The sequence below is a fragment of the Theropithecus gelada genome, chromosome 10 (genome assembly GCF_003255815.1).
Source record: "Theropithecus gelada isolate Dixy chromosome 10, Tgel_1.0, whole genome shotgun sequence".
Classification (NCBI taxonomy): Eukaryota; Metazoa; Chordata; class Mammalia; order Primates; family Cercopithecidae; genus Theropithecus; species Theropithecus gelada.
This window is the reverse complement of record NC_037678.1, coordinates 51,755,347-51,781,426: the sequence shown is the minus strand read 5'-3', so window position 1 is coordinate 51,781,426 and position 26,080 is coordinate 51,755,347. Positions and strand designations below refer to the sequence as shown.

Here is a 26,080-nt window from a genome sequence, read left to right as displayed (position 1 = left end):
TTAGTAGAGACGGGGTTTCACCGTGTTAGCCAGGATGGTCTCGATCTCCTGACCTTGTGATCCGCCCGTCTCGGCCTCCCAAAGTGCTGGGATTACAGGCTTGAGCCACCGCGCCCGGCCGAACAAAGCATTTCTAAGCTACAATCACACATTCAGAAAAAAAGGTTAGAAACAAAATGACTCTCAACCAGCCAACCTGGCCCAGGGTATGAATCGCTGGGACACTTGCAAAGGACGCAGAGACCCCTTCCCCAGACCTCCTCTCTCCCCAGGGAAGAGGATTTGGGCAATTAGCACTTTTAGTTAATATCCCAGGCTTTTTTTTTTTTTGATAAAGGTAATTTTCTTTTTCTTTTTTCTTTTATTTTTTGAGACAGGGCCTGGCTCTGTCACCCAGGCTACAGTGCAGCGGAGTGATCTCGGCTCACTGCAGCCTTGACCTCCGGGCTCAGGTGGTCCTCTCATCTCAGCCTCCCAAGTAGCTGGGACCACAGGCGTGTGCCACCACTCCTAGCTAAGTTTTGTGTTTTTTTGTAGATGCAGGAGTTTCGCCATGTTGGCCAGACTGGTCTCAAACTCCTGGCCTCAAGATCTGCCCGCCTCGGCCTCCTACTCCCAAAGTGCTGGGATTATAGGCGTGAGCCACCATGCCAGGCTGGCTTTTTTTTTTTTTTTTAAATGAGTCATTTTAGACATTTACACAGTTTTGATATTGTTACAAACAGCAGCTGAAGAAATAAAACGTTCCAAACGTTCAGCTGTCCCTCTCAGCTGAACACCTGAGGTCAGGAGTTCAAGACCAGCCTTGCCAACATGGGAAAAATCCATCTCTCCTAAAAATACAAAAAATTAGTCAGGTGCAGCCAGGTGCGGTGGCTCACGCCTGTAATCCCAGCACTTTGGGAGGCCAAGGCAGGCAGATCATCTGAGGTCGAGACTTCGAGACAAGCCTGGCCAAGATGATGAAACCCCGTTTCTACTAAAAATACAAAAAGTAGCCGGGCGTGGTGGTGGGTGCCTGCAATTCCACCTACTCAGGAGGCTGAGGCAGGAGAATCACTTGAACCCGGGAGGAGGAGGAGGTTACAGTGAGCCGAGATCGTGCCACTGCACTCCAGCCTGGGCTACAGAGACTCTGTCTCAAAAGAAAAAAAAAAAAAATAGTCAGGCGTAGTGGCATGTGCTTGTAATCCCAGCTACTTAGGAGGCTGAGGCAGGAGGATCACTTGAGCCCAGGAGGCAGCTGTTCCAGTGAGCTGAGATTGTGCCACTGCACAATCTGGGCAACAGAGCGAGACTCTGTCTCAAAATAAATAAATAAATAAATAAATCCCTCTTGGACTGGGCGTGGTGCCTCACTCCTGCAATCCCAGCTCTTTGGGAGGCCGAGACTGGTGGGTCACTTGAAACCAGGAGTTTGAGACTGGCTGGGCCAACATGTTGAAACCCCATCTCTACTAAAAATACAAAAATTGGCCGGGCTTGGTGTTGCTTGTTCCTGTAATCCCAGCTACTCGGGAGGCTGAGGCAGGAGAATTGCTTGAACCCGGGAGATGGAGATTGCAGTGAGCCAAGATTGCCACTGCACTCCAGCCTGGGCGGCAGAGTGAGTCTCTGTCTCAAAAAAAAAAAAAAAAAAAAAAAAAAAAAGAAGAAGAAGAAAAGAAAAAGAAATCCCTCCCATACCCCTCCCCAGTGTCTTCCCCCAGGCCCTAAAGTAACCACTTTTGGAACATGGGGTGCATCGTTCCCATGCACAGCTTTGTACTTTTGCTCCATCTGTCGGTGTCCATAAACAATCTATAGTGTGGTTCTGCATGTTTTAAAAACTGTGCTAATGGCACAGTGCCCTACAGAGCCTTCTGCAACACGGCTTTCCTTCCTTAGCTTTATGTTTCTGAGATTTATCCACCAGGAGAAGTTTGCTGTGCTCAGGTCAATTTGGTGATCTGAGGCCAGTCCTGGACTCTTTGTGGGAGATGCCCAGCCAGCAGGCAAGAGCGAAGAGGGTCTAAGACCGGCTCCCAGGGGATGGCGAGGAGGGCTCAGAGCATCAGGGAAATCATGACAATGACAAATGGCCAAGTGTGGGCTCAGTGAGTTCCTATAAAACCCTTAAGCACTTGGGGCCCAAGTCTTTGCCAAGAATTTTCCAGAAAATGACTGGCCTGAAGGCCTGGATATTTGAATAGGGAGAAATTAGCAGTGGGCAGATTTGGAAGTGGGAATTGTGATGTACTACACAAAAGGCAGATCAAATATGTGTTGTTTAGGCCCCTACCTAGGGTGGCCAACTACAATATAAATTCAGACTTAATGGAGAGGAAGGTGTGGGACGTCCTATGTATTTATTTGCACCCTTGATACCAGCCCCCTCTTTTTTTTGAAACAAACAAAAGACAAGCTTTCACTGTGTCACGCAGGCTGGAGTGCAGTGGTGCGATCGGAGCTCGCTGTATCCAAGAACTCCTGGCCTCAAACAATCCTCCTGCATCTGCCTCCCCACTAGCTAGGACTACAGTTGCGCACCACCACACCCTGCAATTTTAATTTTTTTTTTCTTTTTCCTTTTTTTTTTTTTTTTTTTTAAGGCGATTTAACATTTAAAGAAAAGTCAGCAGTCCGGGGGTGGTGGCTCACGTCTGTAATCCCAGCACTTTGGGAGGCCGAGGCAAGTGGCTCACCTGAGGTCAGGAGTTCGAGACCAGCCTGGCCAACATGGCGAAACCCCGTCTCTACTAAAAAATACAAAAATTAGCCAGACATAGTGACATGGGCCTGTAATCCCAGCTACTCGGAAGGCTGAGGGAGGGGGAGAATTGCTTGAACCCAGGAGGTGGAGGTTGCAGTGAGCCGAAATCGCGCACTCCAGCCTGGGCGACAGAGCGAGTCCATCTCCAAAAAAAAATAATAATAATTAAAAATAAAAATCAAAGTCATCAAACGAAAAATTTAAACTTCAGACCTTTCTTGTACCTATTTGCCTTTTAGTACTTTCCTCATTAGCACTGCTGGGGTGGGGGATGGGGCGCACCTCGCTCTCTTCAGCCCCAGGGCTGTAAAGGGTCTATCTAGGCCAGCCTCCGAGAGCGTGGAGGGAGTGGGGGGCGGCTTCAAATTTAGTGCGCTCAATAGTTTCCTGGTGAAGCTTATTTAAAAGCTGCACCGAAGAGGAAGACGAGGACCGTCACACTCGGCCTTCCCTCAACTCCAGGACCCTCCGCCCGATGCAAACTAGATGCTTTAGCAGGATGGGAACGGGAGGGGAGCGGGCGGCTTTGGGCTTCCTCTAAGATAGCGCCTCTCTAACCCGGACGCCCGTTATAATCACCCGGGGAGCTTTAGAAACTACCGATGCCTAAGCCCCACTCCGAAGGATTCCGATTTAATCGGCCCGGTGCGAGGACTGGCTTCCGGGCTTTTAAAAGCTCCCCGGGGATTCTATTGTACCGCGGGGGCCGGGAGCCCGTACTCTACCGGGATTCCGAAGAGGAGGGGTGGCTTGCCCCAATAGCTCTCAAATTTAGCTTTCGGTCAACAATCTGATTGGAACCACCTACCAAACATCAAAAGATCCTGATACCCAGGTCCCAACCCAGATACGGTGTGGTCCGGGCTTGGGAAATTCTAAAAGAGCTCCAGGTGACTGCCATCTGCAAGCGAGTTTGCAAAGCACTGGTGCCCAGGTGCTGCGGGGGCGGGCGCAGCGCGCGCCGCTCGCCACTGGGTGGCGCTGCCCGCTCGGCCCGGCGCTCCTGGAGCTGAGAGCCTCGACCGCCGGGAGCGCACCTGCCCCGCCTCCGCCAGGCGGGCCGCGGAGCATGCAGCGGACCGGGGGCGGGGCTCCGAGGCCCGGGCGCAACCACGGGCTCCCAGGCAGCCTCCGCCAACCCGACCCCGCCGCCCTCCTGATGCTGCTCGTGAACGCCGATCGGCCGGAGCCCGTGCGCAGCGGAGCGCGGGAGCTCGCGCTCTTCCTGACGCCCGAGCCTGGGGCCGAGGTAGGGGACGGGGCTGTGGAGTTGGAGGAGAGGGTTCTCGCGGTTGGGGGTCCGGGCTCCGGATCCTCGGCTTCCCCGGAGCATCCTCTAGCTCCCGGAATGGGGGGCCCGGGGATTCCCCCCTTCCTGAACTGTGGCTGCGGGGCGCCACCCAGAGATGCGCAGCGGGTCGCCCCTGCTCCCTGCTCCGGGCGACACCGGGCCCCGGAGGCCCAGGCTCGCTTTCCCTCCCCACCCAGGTACACCAGCATCCGCCGGGTCCCGAGGCGCCGCCCTTTGCCAGGCCGGCCCTGAGAGAGGCGGACCCCGGGACCGCCCCTGCCCCGGCTACCTCCGAGCGCGGTGCCCCAGCCGAGCGGCGCCGCAGGCTGCGGCTGTGCGGGGAGTCCTGAGGCCGCGCTGCGCTGCTGCAGCTCGGAGCGAAAACACCACGCCTCTGTCTGCGCTTTCTATTTTAAAAGCACCAAGTGAAAAGCAGATCTAAAACGAGACCCTCTACCTTCCGGCTGGAGGCATCTGTCGACGGTGCTGTGAAAAAGTTATTTACCCGAGTTCACTAGGAGTTATTTACGGCCAGAAATTCAACCCATTCTCTTTTTAAACCACAAAAGCAGTACAGGAGTATTTAAAATAAAGGCTATGCACCCCTTTCTCTTTTCTCTCCCATCCCAATTCTAGTTTTCTTAGAAAACCAGCACTAACAGTTTGGTATAAATCATTCCGGACATTTAAAATGCCTTTACAAATGTAGATATCTATATATCTGTATCTGTCTAGGCAGAGCATTGGCTTGCGCCAGTGGTCCCAGCATTCTGGGAGGCTGAGGAAGGAGGATTGCTTGGGATGGGGATGTGGGACGGGGAAGACTGAGGCTGCAGTGAGGCTTGATCATGCCACTGCACTCCAGCCTGGGCGACAGAGTGAGACATGTTAAAAAAAAAAAAAAAAATCTATTTCACCAGGCGTGGTGGCTCACGCCTGTAATCCCAGCACTATTGGGAGGCCGAGGAGGGTGGATCACCTGAGGTCTGGAGTTCGAGACCAGCCTGACCAACATGGCGAAACCCTGTCTCCTAAAAATACAAAAATTAGCCGGGCGTGTAATCCCAGCTACTTGGGAGGCTGAGACAGGAGAATCGCTTGAGCCTGGGAGGTGGAGGTTGCAGTGAGCTGAGATCAGCCATTGCACTCCAGCCTGGGCAACAAGAGCAAAACTCCCTCTCAAAAAAAAAAAAAAACAAAAACATAAAAATATCTTTCCATATATATAATATTTTTTCTATATACTTTCCATATATATTAAAGATATTTTTAACTCCTAGTGAACTTGGTATTTTATATATATGTTTTTTCTTTTCTCTTTTTATTTTTCTCCATATATAGGCTGGAGTGCAGTGACACGATCTCAGCTCACTGCAACCTCCGCCTCCTGAGTTCAAGCAATTCTCCTGCCTCAGCCTACGGAGTAGCTGGGACTACAGGCGCATGCCACCACACCCATCTACTTTTTGTATTTTTAGTAGAGACAGGGTTTCACCACGTTGGCCAGGATGGTCTCTATCTCTTGACCTTGTGAAACGCCTGCCTCAGCCTCCCAAAGTGCTGGAATGACAGGTGTGAGCCACCATGTCCGGCCATCTCCATATATTTTAAAAATATTTTTTGAACAGAAGTTTTTCGTTTTTTAGGTTTTTTGTTTTTTTGTTTTTTTTTTGAGACAGGGTTTCATTTTGTCACTCAGGCTGGAATGCAGTGACACAATCGTAGCTCAATGCAGCCTCAACCTCCTGGGCTCAAGTGATCCTCCCACCTCAGCCTCCCACATAGCCAGGACCACAGGTGTGTACCACCATGTCAGGTTAACTTTTAAAACAAAGTTATTTTATGGAGACAAGATCTCACTATGTTGCCCAGGTCTTGAACTCCTGGGTCCAAGAGATCCTCTGGCCTCAGCCTCCCAAAGTGCTGGGATTACAAGAGTGTGCCACCATGCCTGGGCCATCTATATTCGTTTTAAATGAAACCTCACGTGCTGCTGTAATACTGTCCTGCAACTTGCTTTTCTTTACTCAAAATAGCATGGGCAAATGGGTGGGGACTGCTAATGGGAAGGTATGGAGCTTCGTTCTGGTGTGATGAACATGTTCTGGATGTTAGTTGTGATGGTTGCACAAATTTGTGAATATACTGAAAACTGCTGAATTGTACACGTTTAAAAGGGTGAATTTTGTGGTTTGTGAATTATATCTCAATTTTAAAAATAGCATGGAGGCAGGGCACAGTGGCTTATGCCTGTAATTCCAGCGACTTGGGAAGCTGAAGTGGGAGGATCACTTGAGACCAGGAATTCAAGACCAGTCTGGGCAACGCAGGAAAACCCCTGTCTCTACAAAAATGTTAAAAGATTAAAAAAAAAAAAAAAATTTAAAATTTAAAAATAACATGAGCATGTATCCATAAACACTGTCCAACAGAAATATAATTGGAGCTACAAATGTGAGCCACCTATGCAATTTTTTTTTTTTTGAGACAGAGTTTCGCTCTTGTTGCCCAGGCTGGAGTACAATGGTATGATCTAGGCTCACCGCAACCTCTGCCTCCCGGGTTCAAGTGATTCTCCTGCCTCAGCCTCATGAGAAGCTGGGATTAGAGGCGTGCACTACCATGCCCAGCTAATTTTTGTATTTTTAGTAGAGACAGGGTTTCTCCATATTGGTCAGGCTGGTCTCGAACTCCTGACCTCAGGTGATTTGCCCGCCTCGGCCTCCCAAAGTGCTGGGATTACAGGTGTGAGCAACTGTGCCTGGCCACCTATGCAAGTTTTAGTGTCCCAGGAGCTACATGAAAAAGAAACAGGTAGCCAGGCACCATGGCTCACATCTGTAATTCCAGCATTTTCGGAGGCCAGGAGTTTGACACCAGCCTGGCCAACACGGTGGAACCCAGTCTCTACTAAAAATACAAAAATTAGCCAGATGTGGTGGCATATACCTGTAATCCCAGCTACTCGGGAGGCTGAGGCACGAGAACTGCTTTAACCTGGGAGGCAGAGGTTGCAGTGAGCTGAGATCATGCCACTGCACTGCAGCCTGGGCGATAGAGTGAGACTGTCTCAAAAAAAAAAAAAGAAAAAAAAAAAGGCCAGGCATGGTGGCTACACCTGTAATCCCAGCACCTTGGGAGGCCAAGGCGGGTGGATCACCTGAGGTCGGGAATTTGAGACCAGCCTGACCAACATGGAGAAACCCTGTCTCTACTAAAAATATAAAATTAGCTGGGTGTGGTGGCACATGCCTGTAATCCCAGCTACTTGGGAGGCTGAGTCATGAGAATCACTTGAACCTGGGAGGCGGAGGTTGCAGTGGGCCGAGATTGTGCCATTACACTCGAGCCTGGGCGACAAGAGGGTAACTCCATCTCAAACAAAACAAAACAAAACAACAACAAAAACCAAAAGAGTAAAAAGAAAAGAAACAGGTGAAAGTAATTTTAATATATTTAAAATAACAGTATATCTGGGCCAGGTGCAGTGGCTCACGCTTGTAGTCCTAGCACTTTGGGAGGCCAAGACTGGAAGATCCCTTGAGCCCAAGGAGTTTGAGACCAGCCTGGGCAACATAGTGAGGCCCCGTCTCTAGTTAATAAAAAAATAAAAATATATCCAGGCCGGGCACGGTGGCTCACGCCTGAAATCCCAGCACTTTGGGAGGCTGAGGCGGGCAGATCATGAGGTCAGGAGATCGAGACCATCCTGGCTAACATGGTGAAACCCCGTCTCTACTAAGAAAACAAAAAATTAGCCGGGTGTGGTGGCGGGCGCCTGTAGTCCCAGCTACTTGGGAGGCTGAGGCAGAAGAATGGCATGAACCCGGGAGGCGGAGCTTGCAGTGAGCCGAGATCGCGCCACTGCACTCCAGCCTGGGTGACACAGCGAGACTCCGTCTCAAAAAAAAAAAAAATATATATATCTATATATATATATATATATCTCTCTCTCTCTCTCTCCCCAAAATATTTCAACATGTGATCAACAGTAAAAAGTTAATGAAATTTTACATTCTGTTCTTTGTCCTGAGTTTTCAAAATCAGGCTTTTGATACTGAACTTTCAGTCCGTCTCAGCTTGGACTGACCACATTTGAAGTGTTCAGTAGTCCCATGAGACATGTGGCTGCCATGTTGGAGAGCCTAGGTCTCCGTCACCCTCTGGCTTCCTAGTGTCCCACGATGAAACGGTAATTGCTCCCATTCCTGAGCACATCCTGTGTGGCACCAGTTTGCCAAACTCTGTTCATGGCTTATGTCATTGTGTCATGGCAGTGACCCGGTGACTAGGATGGTGTTATGTTGATTTTATAGCTCAGCAAACAGAGGCTCGCACAGCATAAATGACGTTGTGTGGATGGACCGTAATTTATGAATCATTCATAAATGGTTCGGGGCTGCTGCGTTTTGCCAGGCAGCGTCCTGGGGGAGGCTGCACGCTCCCCAAGCATACTTTGGTCTAGTGTCCCAGGGACTCTGGCACAGACATTTAGGTTGTCTGCGACTTTTCACTGCCTTTAGCATCCTGAGTGCATTTCTTGTTCCTTCTCTCCCTTACTCTCAGCAGCTTCATGTCATTTTGCCCAGTGGCTAAGCCCCAGCTTCATTTTGTCTCTATTAGGAATAATCTTTAAGAGAAACTGCATGTATTAATTTCATTTTCTCACTCAGGGCTCTCTTTAACTGAGTCACGCGTTTGATTATGCTCATGTGTAAGGGACGTATAGTAAAGAGCCTCAACTCCCTGTAGCTCCGTGCAGCAATAACCCACTTAAAGCGCTTGTTGAACTTTATTTACCAAAAGAAACAGAAACTGCGCCAGAGCACAGTCACGTGCAGCCTCCACTTTTAAAGCTTAGCAGATCCTCAGGCTGGAACAGTTTCCAGGTGGGCAGATGAGCAGGAAAAGGGAAACCTGGTTTGCGAACAGGCCTGGACAGCAGCCTCCTCCCACCAGCCTGTCTCCCAGGGGCACTTTTGCCTCTTCCGTGGAGCAGTAGAAATCTCAGTCCAGCCAACCCCAGCCTTAGGGGGCCTGGGCCTCCCAGTGAAGTGGGGCCTGCTTCATTCAGCACCTTCAGCCTCGGTATGTGCCAAGTCTTTCCTGGAGCTGGGGACGCCACAGGCAGTTAGACACACAAAGCTCTTCCCCCGTGGCACTGCCAGACAGTAAACACATAACAAGGCCAGACACAGTGGCTCACGCCTGTAATCCTAGCACTTTGGGAGGCTGAGGTGGGCGGATCCTTTGTGCCAGGAGTTCGAGACCAGCCTGGGCAACATGGCAGAATCCCATCTCTACAAAAATTAGCTGGGCGTGGTGGTATGTGCCCGTGGTCCCAGCTACTAGAGAGGCCGAGGTGGGAAGATCACCTGGGACCTGGGAGATGGAAGTTGCAGTGAGCTGAGATCGCATCACTGCACTCCAGCCTGGGCGACAGAGGGAGACCCATCTCAAAAGAGAAAACAAAATGAAACCGTAGCAAGACCTCTAAATTGTAATGAATGCTACAAAGCACACGACATGGGTGGATGTGTGATAGGGCACCTGTGTGTGCAGAGACTCAGGAGGGTGCACAGAAAGTTATTGTCTCGGTGCAGTCATGGAGGTCTTCCCTGAGGCAGCATTGTCTTAGGATGAGCCCTGAGCCTAAATAGGAGTTGGCTGGCTGAGGAGAAAAATATCCCAGGCAGAAAGAACAGTTCTTACAAAAGCCCCGGGATGGGATGAAGCAGGGGGTTTTTGGGGGTGGAGAAAAGAGCAGCTGTGGGAGGCAGAGCAGCAGGAGATGGGGCAAGTGAGGGCACACAAGCTCTCCCTGGACTTCACACTGCCTTCCCCAGATGGAGAAGCTGCTGAGGGGGGTGCCTTGAGCTGGGTTGGCAGGTGAGTTACTATTTCCTGGGCCTCGGGTTTTCTGTTCAACCAGTTCCCTGCCACCCCTCTTTCTGGTTTGAACTTCCCCTTTTTTTTGAAACAGAGTCTTGCTCTTGTCACCCAGGCTGGAGTGCAGTGGCGCAATCGCAGCTCACTGCAATCTCTGCCTCCTGGGTTCAAACGATTCTCCTGCCTCAGCCTCCCGAGTAGCTGGGATTACAGGTATGCATCACCACGCCCAGCTAATTTTTGTATTTTTAGTAGAGACGGAGTTATACCATGTTGGCCAGGCTGGTCTGTAACCTCTGACGTCAGGTGATCCACCTGCCTCAGCCTCCCAAAATGTTAGGATTACAGGTGTAAGCCTCCGCACCTGGCGAACTTTTGATTTTTCTATAGTCAGAATGAGAGAAAAGAGAAATATTTCTCCAAACTCTGTACCTGGACAAAAGTAGAAAAATGTAAATTAGCCAAAGATGGCCTTCAGTTTCAAAAAAAATGTAGGAGAAGAGTTTTCTTTGCATAAGCTAAGAATATTACTTCCAACCTGCAAACATGATGCACCCATGGGAAACTTGCCAACATGTCTCATCCTTGTGTGACCTGCTGGTCCCCTTTGGGCATTCAAGTTTGGGATGCTGGATTAGAAGTCCATGGTGGGGGGCTGGGCGTGGTGGGTCACGCCTATAATTCTAGCACTTTGGGAGGCCAAGATGGGTGGATCACTTGAGGTCAGGAGTTTGAGACCAGGCTGGCCAACATGATGAAACTCCGTCTCTACTAAAAATACAAAACTAGTTGTGCATGGTGGCAGGTTGCCTGTAATCCCAGCTACTTGGGTGACTGAGGCAGAATTGCTTGAACCCGAGAAGTGGAGGTTGCAGTGAGCTGAGATTGTGCCCCTGCACTCCAACCTGGGCAACAAAAGCGAGACTCTGTAAAAAAAAAAAAAAAAAAAAATCTGTTAGGGGGACTCCAGGGTATGGTCCACTGTCTCAAAGATGTAATTCCACTATTTATTCCTTAAATTTTGTTTTGAGATGGGGTCTTGCTATGTTGCTCAGGCTGGTCTTGAATTCCTGGGCTCAAGCAATCTGCCCACCTCAGCCTCCCAAAGTGCTGGATTACAGGCATGAGCCACCACACCTGGCCAGTTCCTTAAATTGTATGACAAACCTGCATTGTGCCATTCTGCTGTAGGCACTGGGCGAGACCAGCAAGATAGGCATGGTACCTGGTGTTGCAGGTGGGGAGGAAGATAAGCAGACTAGTGACAAACAGAGTGACTAAATGATGATAAATGCCATGCAGGAGACACCTGAGGGGTTATAGGGACTGAGGGGAAAGAGGATGGGAAGGACCGGAGGGCAAAGATGTGACAGCAGATGCCTGGCCACAGGGGAAAGATGAGGGACCGGGAGGTACCTGAGGGGAGGGACCTCAGTGACCACAGGGGCGTTGGGGGAGGTAGGGCCACACCAGGGCCTAGGTCCCCAGGGGAGGAGTCTGAATTCTGTTCCAGGGTAATGCATAAAGGACAGGTTCTGATTTGTCAACTTGTGCTAGGCGTGATAGCTCATGTCTGTAGTCCCAGCACTTTGGGAGGCTGAGGTAAGAGGATCACTTGAGTGCAGAAGTTTGAGGCTACACTCTAGCCTGGGTGACAGAGCAAGACCCTGTCTCAAACATAATAAATGAAAAGATTCATGGCCATGTGGCTGTGGTGCTAGAATGTATTGGGGGACCGCAGCGGCAGCAGGGAGACCAGAGATGGGTGCTGCGCCATCCAGGTGGACAAGGACCGGCTGGCCGCCTCCCTTCATCAGAACCTTCTGGGGCATGAGGAGCCAGGGCCAAGGCATGTGCTGGGAGAGGCAGCTTTTCTCAGATGTGCCTGACTTTCTACCCACAAAACTTGCCCAGGAGCGGAAGGAGCCTTCCTCAGGGCTCTGGCAGCCTCTCATCAAAGGACGTGGTCTTGCTTTGGGTGAGGGTCTGCCTAGAGCCTTGGATGAAGGTTTCCCATCTGGCCGACCCTCAGCGTCACACAGAAGCCTTAAAACAAACACGTTAGGCCAGGCATGTTGGCACACGCCTGTAATCCCAGCACTTTGGGAAGCCGAGGCGGGTGGATCAGTTAAGGTTAGGAGTTTGAGATCAGCCTGGCGAACATGGTGAATCCTTATCTCTACTAAAAAAAAAAAAAAAAAAAAAAAAAATTAGCCAGGCGTGGTGGTGGGCACCTGTAATGTTAGCTATTTGGGAGGTTGAGGCAGGAGAATCATTTGATCCCGGGAAGCAGAGTTTGCAGTGAGCTGAGATTGTGCCACTGCACTCCAGCCTGGGCGACAGAGCGACTCTTCATCTCAACAAACAAAACAAAACACATTGACTGGCCGTGGTGGCTCACACCGCCTGTAATCCCAGCACTTTGGGAGGCTGAGGTGGACAATCACTTGAGGCCAGGAGTTTGAAACCAGCCTGGCCAACATGGCAAAACCCAGTCTCTACAAAAAATACAAAAATTAGCCAGGTGTGGGGGTGTGTACCTGTAGTCCCAGCTACTCAGGAGGCGGGGGCATGAGAATCGCTCGAACCCAGAATGTGGAGGTTGCAGTGAGCCAAGATCGTGCCACTGCACTCCAGCCTGGGTGACAGAGCAAGACTCTGTCTCAAAAACAAAACAAAACAAAACACGTTCCCAAAGATTGGAAACAGCCCAGTGCCCATCAGTGCGGGCCAGTGCCATAGCATTGCTTCTGATGAGTGGAGCAGTAGCGGCTGTGGCAGGAGTCAGCGCTACTTGTGCCCGTGCACGGCAGCGTTCAGCACAGAGTGCTGAGTGGGAGGTGCAAGGGGCATGTGTGTGTGCTGCCGTCTTCTGTAAATAAAAACAGAAGGCAAAAAATATGTATTTTCATGCATCTGTAAACAGGAGATTCAATTAAATCAGTTTCTCGGGTGGGGTAGGGTATGGGCGTGGTTCAGCAGTAATACAGATTATAGTTCTCAAACTTTACAAACTTTGGCATCCTTTGAGGATGCAAAAATACTTGCTGGGGTCAGATGCAGTATCTCATGCCTCCAATCCCAGCACTTTGGGAGGCTGAAGTGAGAGGATTGCTTAAGCTCAGGAGATCGAGACCACATCTCTACAAAATAAAATAATAAATTAGCCAGGCATGGTGGGACACGCCTGTAGTCCCAGCTTGTGAGCTGTGATCACGCCACTGTACTTCAGCCTTGGGGACAGAGTGAGACTAGACTCCAAAGAAAAAAGAAAGAAAAATACTGATTGCCTGCCCCATCCTTGAGTATTCTGATTTAATTGATGTGGGTGCAGCCTGGTCACTGGAATTATAAAATGTCTCCCGGAGGATTTTAAGCCTGGAAGTTTCCTGGTCTGATTGGTCTGTTGGAAAATCACTCTGGGGGCTGGTGGAAAATGGATTATAGAGAGGGGTGGATTATAATAACGGATTATTTAGCAGGCATGCAGGCATAGGGATGTGGACTTCTTTTTTTTTTTTTTTTTTTGAGACAAGAGTTTCGCTCTTGTTGCCCAGGCCGGAGTACAATGGCGCAATCTCAGCTCACTGCAACCTCTGCCTCCCAGGTTCAAGCGATTATCTTGCTTCAGCCTCCCAAATAGCTGGGATTACAGGCACCTGCCACCATGTCCGGCTAATTTTGTATTTTTGGTAGAGATGGGGTTTTACCACATTGGTCAGGCTGGTCTTAAACTCCTGCCCTCAGGTGATCTGCCTACCTTGGCCTCCCAAAGTGCTGGGATTACAGGCATGAGTCACTGCGCCCAGCCAGGGGATCTGGACTTCTAAACACCACCCCCATCCCAGATGATTCTGACGGCCAGCTTGGTTGGGACTGCCCACCTGTCCTGGCCTGGACCCTGCTGGGGTCGCAGGCTCGTGTCCATGGATGTGGACTCCACTCCAGTGTCTGTGAGTGCCCCACCTCCAGCGTCAGACCCCTGAGGGCAGGGACCCCAGCTGTCCTGCTTGCTGCTGTGTCCTCGGTGCTTGGTGCCTCTTGGTTAAGGACACATCCCTTACAGGTGTGTGAACCCCCAACACCCTGCCCTGGTCAGACAGGGCAGAGAGGTGGGAGGACGTGGGCTCTGGAGCTCCCTGGGCTGGTGCAGATCTGGGGGCTGTGTCCAGTGCCTCGCTCCCTGCCTTGTCCAGCCTGCCTTCTCATCCCATACTGTGGTCTCCTAGCAGGGTTCTGCCCATTTTAGGTGGTCTGGGAGCATTAGCTACGATCATTTGCTAATTGTACAGACCTTTATTGAGCAGGTACTGGGTGCAGATACTGTGAAAGGTGGCATGAGAGGTGTCTTGGTCCTTGAGGGCTTGCATTTGGGTGACCCACTTGCATGGGTTACACTTGCATGAGTAACAGTTGTATGCCATGCTTGGAAGTGGGCAATTTCAGCCCTCCAACTGGGCTGAAGAGCAGGGATTTTCACTCACCAGCTCTGCCTTACATAGGCGTGGAAGCCCGGTGTTCACTCGCTGCACCTGCGCATGCTGGGGGCAACCACGACATGGTCTCAACGAGCCACCAGTTCTCTTAAGCTGTTTTAGGATCTGAATTTATTCCTTTGCTGCAGCTGTGGTGGGGAATATGGCTTGTGGTTTTTTTTTTTAAAGTAAATTGGAGCCGGGTGCGGTGGCTCGCTCCTGTCATCCCAGCACTTTTTGAGGCCGAGGCGGGTGGATCACCTCAGGTCAAGAGTTGAAGACCAGCCTGGCCGACATGGCGAAACCCTGTCTCTACTAAAAATACAAAACTTAGCCAAGCGTGGTAGCACGTGCCTGTAATCCCAGCTCCTCAGGTTGCTGAGGCAAGAGAATCATTTGAGCCTGGGAGGCGGAGGTTGCAGTGAGCTGAGATCACACCACTGCACTCTAGCCTGGGCAACAGAGTGAGACTCTGTCTCAGAAAAAAATAATAATAAATAAGTAAAAAATAAAGTAAATTGGAGTTTTTTTTTCTATTTTTTAAATCTTTTTAAATATTTTTTTTTTAGAGACAGGATCTCCCTGTATCAGGAGGCTTAAGCAGTCCTCCCACCTCAGCCTCCCAAAGTGCTGGAATTACAGGTGTCAGCTACCACACTTAGCTGGTTTTGTTTTTTTAAAAAACTTTTGTCTTAAAGATTTAAAAATGTATGTACATGTTACAAATCCGAAAGACCCTGTGGCAATGGAGGGATGAGAGAGCCCTGCCTGCCTCCTCCGGTCCTCAGCCCCGTGCTCCTCCTGCAGAGCCCGGTCATTTCCTGTGTCCCCCTTCTGGGCAGGTAGGACAGGGAAGTCCCTACCTCCTGCCACCTCCCCTCTCTGCATTAAGCCTTTTTTTTTTTTTTGAAATGGAGTCTCACTCTGTCACCCAGGCTGGAGTGCAGTGGCGTGATCTCGGCTCCCAGGTTCAAGTGATTCTTGTGCCTCAGCCTCCCGAGTAGCTGGGATAACAGGCGTGTGCCACCACACCTGGCTAATTTTTGTATTTTCAGTAGAGGCGGGGTTTCACCATGTTGGCCAGGCTGATCTCGAACTCCTGACCTCAAGTGATCTGCCCACCTGGGCCTCCCAAAGTGCTGGGATTATAGGTGTGAGCCACTGTGCCACTGCACCCGGCCTCATGCTTTTTTCACACATTTTTCGAGATCTTTTTTATATTAATGCACAGGAGTTACCTGATTATTTTCAGCAGTTAGACAGAATTTCATTGTGTCTGAATGACACTTTAGGTAACCATTCCTCTGCTGACAGACATTTAAGTTACGTGGAATTTTTTGCTGTCACAAAGCGTCCTGCAATAAATATCTCTGCACATACATCATTTTGCATTTATGCAAATATGTAGGATAAATACCTAGGAGGTGTATTACTGTGTCTAAGGGCACATGCATTTTAGACAAGATTGAGTGGTTAGGGCAGTATGGCCATAGACTGCACCTGCATTTTAAATGTTGGTTACTGTTGCCAAATTAACCTTCCTGGAAGTCAGGGTCTGCATGACTTTAGAGCAGAGTAGTCAGCCCTTTCTGGACACTCAAACCTCAAACCTCAAGATCAAGGGTCCTTTCGGGACCAGGATGGGAACTCTGTCTTGCTTTGGGGACCTGAGAGGAAAGAGTTCCTGAGTTTCTTCTCCGGGCGGTGGGTCATTGTTTAACCCACCAGCTCCTTCCTGGTTTGCAGTTCAAATCTAATGCTACTCAGAGAATCACTTCATTTGCTCCCTGGCTTCCAGGATCTTTCAACGTTCATTGCATCCCTTTCATCTTGTGCATAGAGATGAGGATGCTTTTTCTGCCTGGGCTGAATGGACCTTGCTATGCTAAGATTCTTCTGTGTGTGTGTGTAAGCAGCATTATTGAGATGTGATTTGCATACATACAATTCACCTGTTTAAAGTGTATAATGTAGTGGCTTTTAGGATATTCACAGAGTTGTATAACCATCAACGACAACCAATTTTAGAACATTTTTATGACCCCAAAAAGAAACACTGCACCGTTATCTGTCATTCCCCAACCCCCCACCACGAATATCTTTTCCATCTCTAGATTTGCCTGTTCTGGTATTTCATGTGTGTTTGTGTTTTAAAAACACAGATTGACCAGAGGCTTGAAGGCCACATTCAGCCCACAGACAGTTTTATTTGGCCGTCATAGTGTTTTTTAACTTATCAGGCTAGTTTTGAACATTTTCAAATGGAGAGAATTTGCATAAACATCTGGATTGCCATTTGTCTTGAACAAAGCAGGGTTGGCACATCCCTACCTGGCACAAACTGGGGCCCAGTAGCAGCCACCCCATTTAAATAGAGCCTGTGGGCCGGGCGCGGTGGCTCAAGCCTGTAATCCCAGCACTTTGGGAGGCCGAGACGGGTGGATCACGAGGTCAGGAGATCGAGACCATCCTGGCTAACACGGTGAAACCCCGTCTCTACTAAAAAAATACAAAAAACTAGCCGGGCGAGGTGGCGGGCGCCTGTAGTCCCAGCTACTCGGGAGGCTGAGGCAGGAGAATGGCGTGAACCCGGGAGGCGGAGCTTGCAGTGAGCTGAGATCTGGCCTGGCCACTGCACTCCAGCCTGGGCGACAGAGCGAGACTCTGTCTCAAAAAAAAATAAAATAAAATAAAATAAATAAATAAATAAATAGAGCCTGTGGTCTTCTGTTTGCTACAGTCTCCACCCCTCCCTGTTGTCTCCCTGACCTGGAGGCTGAACATCAGCTGCTCTTTATAATCCCACCTGCACTGCTATTTTTCTTAGAAGTGAAATCTCTCTGTCAAAAGTGGGAAACTGGTCATAGTGGTGGCTCATGCCTGTAATCCCAGCACTTTGGGAGGCCGAGGCGGGCGGACCACCTGAGGTTAGTCGTTCAAGACCAGCCTGGCCAACATGGTGAAACTCCATCTCTTCTAAAAATACAAAACTTAGGCGTGGTGGTGTGCTTTTGTAGTCCCAGCTACTTAGGAGGCTCTAAGGTAGGAAAATCGCTTGAACCCAGGAGGCAGCGGTTGCAGTGAGTTGAGATTGCGCCACTGCACTCCAGCCTGGGTGACAGAGCGAGACTCCGTCTCAAAAAAAAAAAAAAAAAAAAAAGTGGGAAACTGAAAATAAACAGTTTGCAGAAAACAGTCTTCAGCACAGCCCACTTCTCTGGTATTTATTACCTGCATGGCTTCGGTGTCATTTGAGTTTGGAGACCCTAGCAGGGTCCTTTTAAAGGGAGGTGGCGTCTCACTGGGAATGACCCAGAGAAGTGACTTAGTAGACTTCCTTAGCTTCTGTCATGAGACAGAGTCTGTGGATTGTTTTTCTCATAATTTTCAAATGGGGAGTCAGAAGCACAGGGATGGTCAGAGGTGCAGTTGAGACCACACAGCATAAAATGCAAGGCTGGGACTAAGGCGCCGCCCAGGCTGCTGTTCTCAGGCCACACCTCTTCCAGGCAGTACACATCCTCCCCTTCCCTCCTCTCTCTTTCTCCCTTTCATCTTCCTCTCTTTTCTACAATGAATATTCATGAGCACTGTACTGATTACCAATCACTGGGTAGCAAACTACCCTAAACCTTAGCAGTTTCAAGCAACTGCCATTTCATAGGGTTCATGCATGGACTGCGTTCAGCTGGAGGATTGGCCACCCTGGCAGTCCAGCATGGCCTTGCCCATGTGTCTAGCAGTTGGTGCTGGCTATTGGCTGGGGCATCTCAGTTCTCCTCCATGTGGCCTCTCAACCTCTAGGGCCTCACTCACTGGCTTTTGCAGAAGAGTTGCCTGGACTTCTTTTTTTCTTAAATTTTATTATTTTTATTTTTAATTTTTGGGGGTATATAGTAGGTATATATATTCAGGGGGTACATGAGAGGTTTTGATACAGACGTGCAATATGAAATAAGCACATCATGGAGAATGGGCTATCCATCCCCTCAAGCATTTATCCTTTGAGTTACAAACAGTCCAATTATACTCTTTTTTTTTTTTTTTTTTTGAGACTGAGTCTCACTCTGTTGCCCAGGCTGGAGCGCAGTGACATGATCTTGGCTCACTGCAACCTCCACCTTTTGGGTTCAAATGATTCTTGTGCCTCAGCCTCCCAAATAGCTGGGATTACAGGCGCACACCACCACACGCGGCTAATTTTTGTATTTTTAGTAGAGACAGGGTTTCACCATGTTGGCCAGATTGGTCTTGAACTCCTGACCTCAGGTGATCTGCCTGCCCAAAAAGTGCTGGGATTACAGGCGTGAGCCACCGCACCCAGCCCAGTTATACTCTTTAAGTTATGTTATTTTCTTTTTTTGAGACAGGACCTCACTCTGTCACCTAGGCTGGAGTGCAGTGACAGAATCTTTGCTCACTGCACCCTCCACTTCCTGGCCTCAAGCGATCCTTCCACCCCAGCCTCCCAGGTAGCTGGGACTACAGGCATGTGTCACCACACCCAGCTAATTTTTGTATTTTTTTTTTTTTTTTGTAGAGATTGGGTTTCACCATGTTGCCCAGGCTGGTCTTGAACTCCTGATCTCAAGTGATCTGCCTGCCTCAGCCTTCTAAAGTGCTGGGTTTACAGGCATGGACCACTATGCCTGGACTTTAAGTTATTTTATTTTTTAATTTCAATAGGTTTATGGGGAACAGGTGGTGTTTGGTTACATGAATAAGTTCTTTAGTGGTTTCTGAGATTTTGGTGCAGCAACCATCACCTAAGTAGAGTACACGGTAACCAATGTGCAGTCTTTTATCCCTCACCTACCTCCCACCCTTTCTCCTAAGTCCCCAAAGTCCGTTGTATCATTTGTATGCCTTTGCATCCTCACAGCTTAGCTCCCACTTAACGAGTGAGAACATATGATGTTTGCTTTTCCATTTCTGAGTTACTTCACTTGAATAATCGTCTCCATTTCCATCCAGGCTGCTGCAAATGCCATTATTTCGTTTCTTTTTATGATTGAGTTGTATTCCATGATATCTATATGTATATATGCCACATATTCTTTATCCACTTGTTGACTAATAGGCATTTGGGCTGGTTCCATTGTTTTGCAATTGCTAATTGTGGTGCAATAAACATGCATGTGCAAGTATCTTTTCATATAATGACTTCAAGATACCCAGGGGTGGGATTGCTGGATCAAATGGTAGATCTACTTTTAGTTCTTTAAGGAATCTCCACACTGTTTTCCATAGTGATTGTACTAGTTTACATCCCCGCTAACAGCGTAGAAGTGTTTACATTCCCACTAACAGTGTAAAAGTGTTCCTTTTCACCGCATCCATGCCAACATCTATGATTTTTTGATTATGGCCAGTCTTGCAGGAGTAAGGTAGTATCACATTGTGGTTTTGATTTGCATTTCCTTGATCATTAGTGATGTTGAGCATTTTTTCATATGTTTGCTGGCCACTTGTATATCTTGTTTTGAGAATTGTCCTCAGCCCACTTTTTGATGGGATTGTTTTTTCTTGCTTAGTATTCTGGATGTTAATCCCTTGTCAGATGCATAGATTGTGAAGATTTTCTCCCACTCTGTGGTTTGTCTGTTTACTCTGCTGATTATTTCTTTTGCTGTGCAGAAGCTTTTTAGTTTGATTATTTATCTTTGTTTTTATTGCATTTGCTTTTGGGGTCTTGGTCATGAAGTCTTTGCCTAAGCCAATGTCTAGAAGGGTTTTTCCAATGTTATCTTCTAGAATTTTTATGGTTTCAGGTCTTAGATTTAAGTGTTTGATCCATCTTGAGTTGATGTTTTGTTTAAGGTGAGAGATGAGGATCCAGTTTCATTCTCCTACATGTGGCTGTCCGGTTATCCCAGCACCATTTGTTGAAAAGGGTGTCCTTTCTCCACTTTATGTTTTTGTTTGCTTTGTCAAAGATCAGTTGGCTGTAAGTATTTGGGTTTATTTCTGGGTCTCTGTTCTGTTCCATTGGCCTATATGCCTATTTTAAAAAATTTTTTTCAATTTTTTTTTTTTTGTTTGAAATGGAGTTTCACTCTTGTTGCCCAGGCTGGAGTACAATGGCGCGATCTCGGCTCACTGCAACATCCACCTCCTGGGTTCAAGCGATTCTCCTGCTTCAGCCTCCCCAGTAGCTGGGATTACAGGCGTGCGCTACCACGGCTGGCTGATTTTTGTATTTTAGTAGAGACGTGGTTTCACCATGTTGGCCAGGCTAGTCTTGAACTCCTGACCTCAAGTGATCCACCTGCCTCAGCCTCCCAAAGTGCTAGGATTACAGGCGTGAACCACCGCGCCCAGCCTTTATAGTATATTTTGAAATCAGGTAATGTGATGCCTCCAGATTTGTTCTTTTTGTTTAGTTTTGCTTTGGCTGTGCAGGCTCTTTTTTGGTTCCATATGAATTTTAGGATTGTTTTTTTCTAGTTCATGAAGAACGATGGTGGTATTTTGATGGGAATTGCATTGAATTCGTAGATTGCTTTTGGCGGTATGGTCATTTTCACAATATTGATTCTACCCATCCATGAGCATGGGATGTGTTTCCATTTGTTTGTGTTGTCAATGATTTCCTTCATCAGTGTTTTGTAGTTTTCTTTGTAGAAGTCTTTTACCTCCTTGGTTAAATTCCTAAAAATTTAATTTTTGCAGCTGTTGCAAAAGAAGTTGAGTTCTTGATTTGATTCTCAGTTTGGTTGCAGTTGGTGTATAGCAGTCTACTGATTTGTGTACATTGGTTTTTATATCCTGAAACTTTGCTGAATTCATTCACCAGTTGTAGCAGCTTTTTGGAGGAGTCTTTAGGGTTTTCTAGGTATACGATCATGTCATCAGCAAATGGTAACAGTTTGACTTCCTCTTTACCAGTTTGGATGTCCTTTATTTCTTTCTCTTGTCTGATTGCTCTGGCTAGGACCTCTAACTTATTTTAAAATGTACAGTTAAGTTATTATTTAATATAGTTGCCCTGTGGTACTGCCTGAACTTCCTTATGTGGCTTCTGGCTTCCCGGAGGGTGAATCAGAAGCTTTGAGGTCTCTCGAGGCCTAGACCTGGGAGTCACAGAGTCTTGCTCCCATCACATCCTATTGGTCTAAGCAAGTCACAGGCCAGCCCAGATTCGGGGGTGGGAAGGATTGGATCCCACCTCTTCACTGGAGGAGCTGCAAGGTCCTTTCGCAAAAGCACATGTGGGATGGGAGGGAGTTGGAGGGCTGCCTTTGAAACACAAGTACTTATTATTTGCCAGACTTTGTTCTAGGCTCTGGGAATTGAAAGACGAGTAAAACAGACAAAAACCTGTGTCCCCCAGAGGTTTCATTCTGGTGGGGAAGATGACAGGAAACAAGTTGAGAAAAATAGATAGTATATTAGATGGTGATAAACGCTAAAGAGAAAAGTAAATTGGGGCAGGAGGACGGGGAGTAGGGGAGCTACAGGGTCAGGGAAAGCCTCACCTGGAAGAAATATTTGAGAAAAGCTAGAAGGAAGTGAGAGACAACTTTCACCAGTAAAGGGAACAGCAGGTGCAAAGGCCCTGCGGTGAGGCTGTGGCTAGTGTTGTGGGTGGGGATAAGCAACAGGCAGTGAGACCGGGGGAGGCGGAGGCTCCAGATGGGGTACAGCTGGGGAGGCCCCCATTAGGTGTTTTCTGAGTGGGTGGAAGATGAGGGAGGACTCTTTAAAAAATTGAAGCCAGGCATGGTGGTGCCCATCTGTAGTCCCAGCTACTCATGAAGCTGAGGCGGGAGGATCCCTGGGGCCCAGGAGTTGGAGGCTGCAGTGAGGTATGGTCCTACCACTGCACTCTAGCCTGGATGACAGAATGAGACAGGTCTCTAAGAAAAAAACAGTTGGTATATAATTCATGTATAAATGTATGATTTAAAAGTATATAGTTTGTTGGCTTTTAGTATATTTACTGTGTTGTGCAGACATCACCATGACCTAATTCCAGAACATTTCTATGACCCAAAAAAGAAACCCCATCACCATTAGCAGTTTATTCCCTCTTCTCCTCTCCCTGCCACTCCATGCAGAGGGGCAACCACGAATCTACTTCTGTCTCTGTGAATTTGCCTATCTCTGGACATTTCCTCCCTCCCTCCCTTCCTTCTTTTCTTTCTAGATGGAGTCTTGCTCTCTTGCCCAGGCTGGAGTGCAGTGGCACGATCTTGGCTCACTGCAACCTCCACCTCCAGGGTTCAAGCGATTCTTGTGTCTCAGCCTCCCAAGTAGTTGGGACTACAGGCTCGTGCCACCACGCCTGGCTAATTTTTGTAGTTTTAGTAGAGACAGGGTTTTGCCATATTGGCCAGGCTGGTCTCGAACTCCTGATCTCAAGTGATCTGCCTGCCTTGGCCTTCCAAAGTGCTGGGATTACAGGCGTGAGCCACTGTGCCAAGCCTGGACATTTCTTATAAGTGGAATCATGTCATGTGTGACCTTTTGTGCCTGGCTTCTCTCACTTAGCATCATGTTTGCAAGGATCATCCATGTTGTAGTGCGTGCTGGTGCTCCATTACTTTTTATGGACAAATGATACTCTATTTTATGGATACACCACATTTTGTTTGTTCATTCATCACTTTATGGACATTGGATTGTTTACACCTTTTTTTTTTTTTTTAATTGAGATGGAGTCTTGCCCTGTCTCCCAGGCTAGAGCGGGGTGGCGCAATCTTAGCTCACTGCAAACTCCGCCTCCCGGGTTCCCCAAGCAATTCTGTGCCTCAGCCTCCCAAGTAGCTGGGACTACAGGCTTGTGCCACTACACCCGGCTTATTTTTGTAGTTTTAGTAGAGACGGGGTTTCGCCATGTTGGCCAGGCTGATCTCGAACTCCTGACCTCAAGTGACCTGCCTGCCTTGGCCTCCCAAAGTGTTGAGATTACAGGCGTGAGCCACCACACCTAGCCTTTTCTACTTTTTGACTGTCATGAATATGGTACAAGTTTTTGTGAGAGCATGTTTTCATTTCTTTTTTATTTTTATTTTTTATTTTTTTTTGAGATAGGGTCTTGCTTTGTCGTCCAGGCTGGAGTGCAGTGGTGCCATCATGGCTCACAGCAGCCTTGATCTTCTGGGCTCAAGTGCTTCTCCCACCCCAGCCTCCTAAGTAGCTGGGAATACAGGCACATGCTACCGTGTCCGGCTAATTTTTGTATTTTTTTTTTTTTTTTTTTGTAGAGACGGTGTCTCACTATGTTGCCCAGGATGGTCTTGAACTCCTGCACTTAAGTGATCTGCCTGCCTCGGCCTCCCAAAGTTCTGGGACAAAGTGGTGGGCGTATTGCTTGATCATAAGGTGACTCTGTGTTCCTTCTGAGGAGATGCTGGACTGGTTTTCAGAGCAGCTGCACAATTGTACCCTTCCCACCAGCAGTGCGTGAGGCTTCCAATTCCTCCACATCCTTGCCAGCCTTCATCATTTTCCATTTTTGTGATTGCAGCCATCCCTGTGAGTGCAAAGTGGTACAGTGGAGGATTTGGGGCAGGGAGGGCTTTTTTTGTTTGTTTGTTTGTTTGTTTGTTTGTTTTGTTTGTTTGTTTTTTGAGACGGAGTCTCACTCTGTCACCCAGACTGGAGTGCAGTGGCGTGATCTCGGCTCACTGCAAGCTCCACCTCCCGGGTTCGCGCCATTCTCCTGCCTCAGCCTCCCGAGTAGCTGGGACTACAGGCGCCCGCCACCACACCCGGCTAATTTTTTTGTATTTTTTAGTAGAGACGGGGTTTCACCGTGTTAGCCAGGATGGTCTCGATCTCCTGACCTCGTGATCCGCCTGCCTCGGCCTCCCAAAGTGCTGGGATTACAGGCGTGAGCCACTGCGCCCAGCCAGGGCTTTTGTTTTAACAGGACTGCACAGAGCAGATTGAAGGGCAGTGAGAACAGGAAGCTGGGACCAGTGAGCAGGCTACTGCACCAGTCCTAGCAAGAGACAATGGTGCCGTGTGCCATGGTGCTTGGTTGTATGGGAGAGAGAGTGAAGTAGTTGGATTTGGGTAGAGACATTTTGAAGGTAGAACTGAGAGGATTTGCTGGCAGATTGGTTGGGGTGGGAGGTGGGAGAGAAGAGTTGAGAGTGCTCTGAAGTATTTGGCCTGAGCAAGGGGACGATGGAGTTTCCATTTGTTGAGTTAGAGAAGATAATGGGTGGGGACCTTTTTGGGTTTTTTTGTGTGTGTGTGTGCCAGCCCCTTGGTGAGCAGGGCCAGCCCCTCTTCAATGTCTGGGCATTCCCAGCTGGGAAGTTTGCACTGCCACTTTGTGAGAAGGGGGGATGTGGGAAAAGACAGTGAAAACCATGATTTGCAGGTGTTTGTTTAAAAAAAAAAAAAAACAACACTCACCATCTCCACTGGTCCTTCCTTGAATGTCACTTAAAGTGAGCCTCTCGCCTCCTTCCCCTCTGAGTGAAGCAGTTTAGGCCCAGGGGGCTGCAGAGAACAGCGAGGGCATTCATCGGCTCACAGGCTGGTTAAAAAGGCACGTGGGCTGCAGCCTGCGGGACTCTCATTTCTGAGGCCACTTAGGGGATAATCTTGAGAGAAAATTGCCCCATGGATGATTTGTGGGCATGGTGGGCTGGCTTATCCTGAGCGCCTTCCTGTTGGTTGGGAATGTTTCTTCCTGTTGGTTGGTTGGGCTTGTTTCTCCCTTTGCTGACCAGACAGTCGGCAAATGCTCACTTTGCTTCCTCCTGCTTTTGGGAACCTCCCTAGGTACTAGGGAGTGAGGTGGAGGACTGACCATAGCTGACAAGCAGCAATGAAGGGCACACATTTCTAACCTCCCCCAAGAGCATCTTGTTTTTGTTTTGAGATGATCTCGCTCTGTCACCCAGGAGTGCAGTGACGCATCACAGCTCACTGTAGCCTCAACCTCCTAGGCCCAAGTGACCCTCCCACCTCTGCCTCTCAAGTAGCCGAGACCACACAGGTGTGCACCACCATGCCCAGCTAGTTTTCTTTTTATTTTTAGAGAGACAAACTTTCCTCCTGTTGCCTAAGCTGGACTGGAACTCCTGGGCTCAAGCAATCCTCTGGCCTCAGCCTCCCAGTGTTGAGATTACAGCCGTGAGCCACTGTACCCAGCCCCAAAGAACATCTTATAACACATTCTAGCTCTGGAGTTAGAGTGCTCAGGGTCAAATTCTGGCTTCAATATTTATTAGCTGTGTGAGCTTGAGCAAGGGACTTAACCTCTCTGATCCTCTGTTTCTCAATCCATAAAAAGAGGGAAATAGTAGCACCTACTGCATAGGGTTCTTGTGAGAAGTATATGAAGTAATTCAAATACAGTGTCTAGTCCTTGTTTTTATTCTATGGTAAAAGAGATGGGGTGGGTGCAGTGGCTCATGCCTATAATCTCAGCACTTTGGGAGGCTGAGGCAGGAGGATTGCATGAGGCCAGGAGCTTGAGACCAGCCTGGGCAACATAGTGAGACCCCTGTCTCTACAAAAATTAAAATACAAAAAAGAGAGAAATCGAGCTATGGAAAGCAACCCCTTATCATGCACCTATTGTGTGTCAGCACTCTGTTAACCACATCTATGATGTCAGGTTAACCTCCTGAGCATTCTGCCAAACGGGCATGATGGTTCCTGTCACAGGGGATCCAGCAGCAGTGAAATGCAGAGGTTAAGGCATTG

General features: G+C 48.5%; 1 protein-coding gene across 2 annotated transcripts in view; it reads left to right on the top strand.

Moving 5' to 3' along the window:
* The first annotated feature begins 3,727 nt into the window (after positions 1 to 3,727).
* BCAS4 (breast carcinoma amplified sequence 4) overlaps positions 3,728 to 26,080 on the top strand; it is an 89,755-nt gene continuing 67,402 nt past the window's right edge. For both annotated transcript variants that reach the window (XM_025399711.1, XM_025399710.1), the window contains exon 1: positions 3,728 to 4,001. In XM_025399711.1, the coding sequence (XP_025255496.1) occupies positions 3,822 to 4,001 (180 nt within the window). In that variant the 5' untranslated portion in view covers positions 3,728 to 3,821. The remainder of the gene's footprint in view (positions 4,002 to 26,080) is intronic.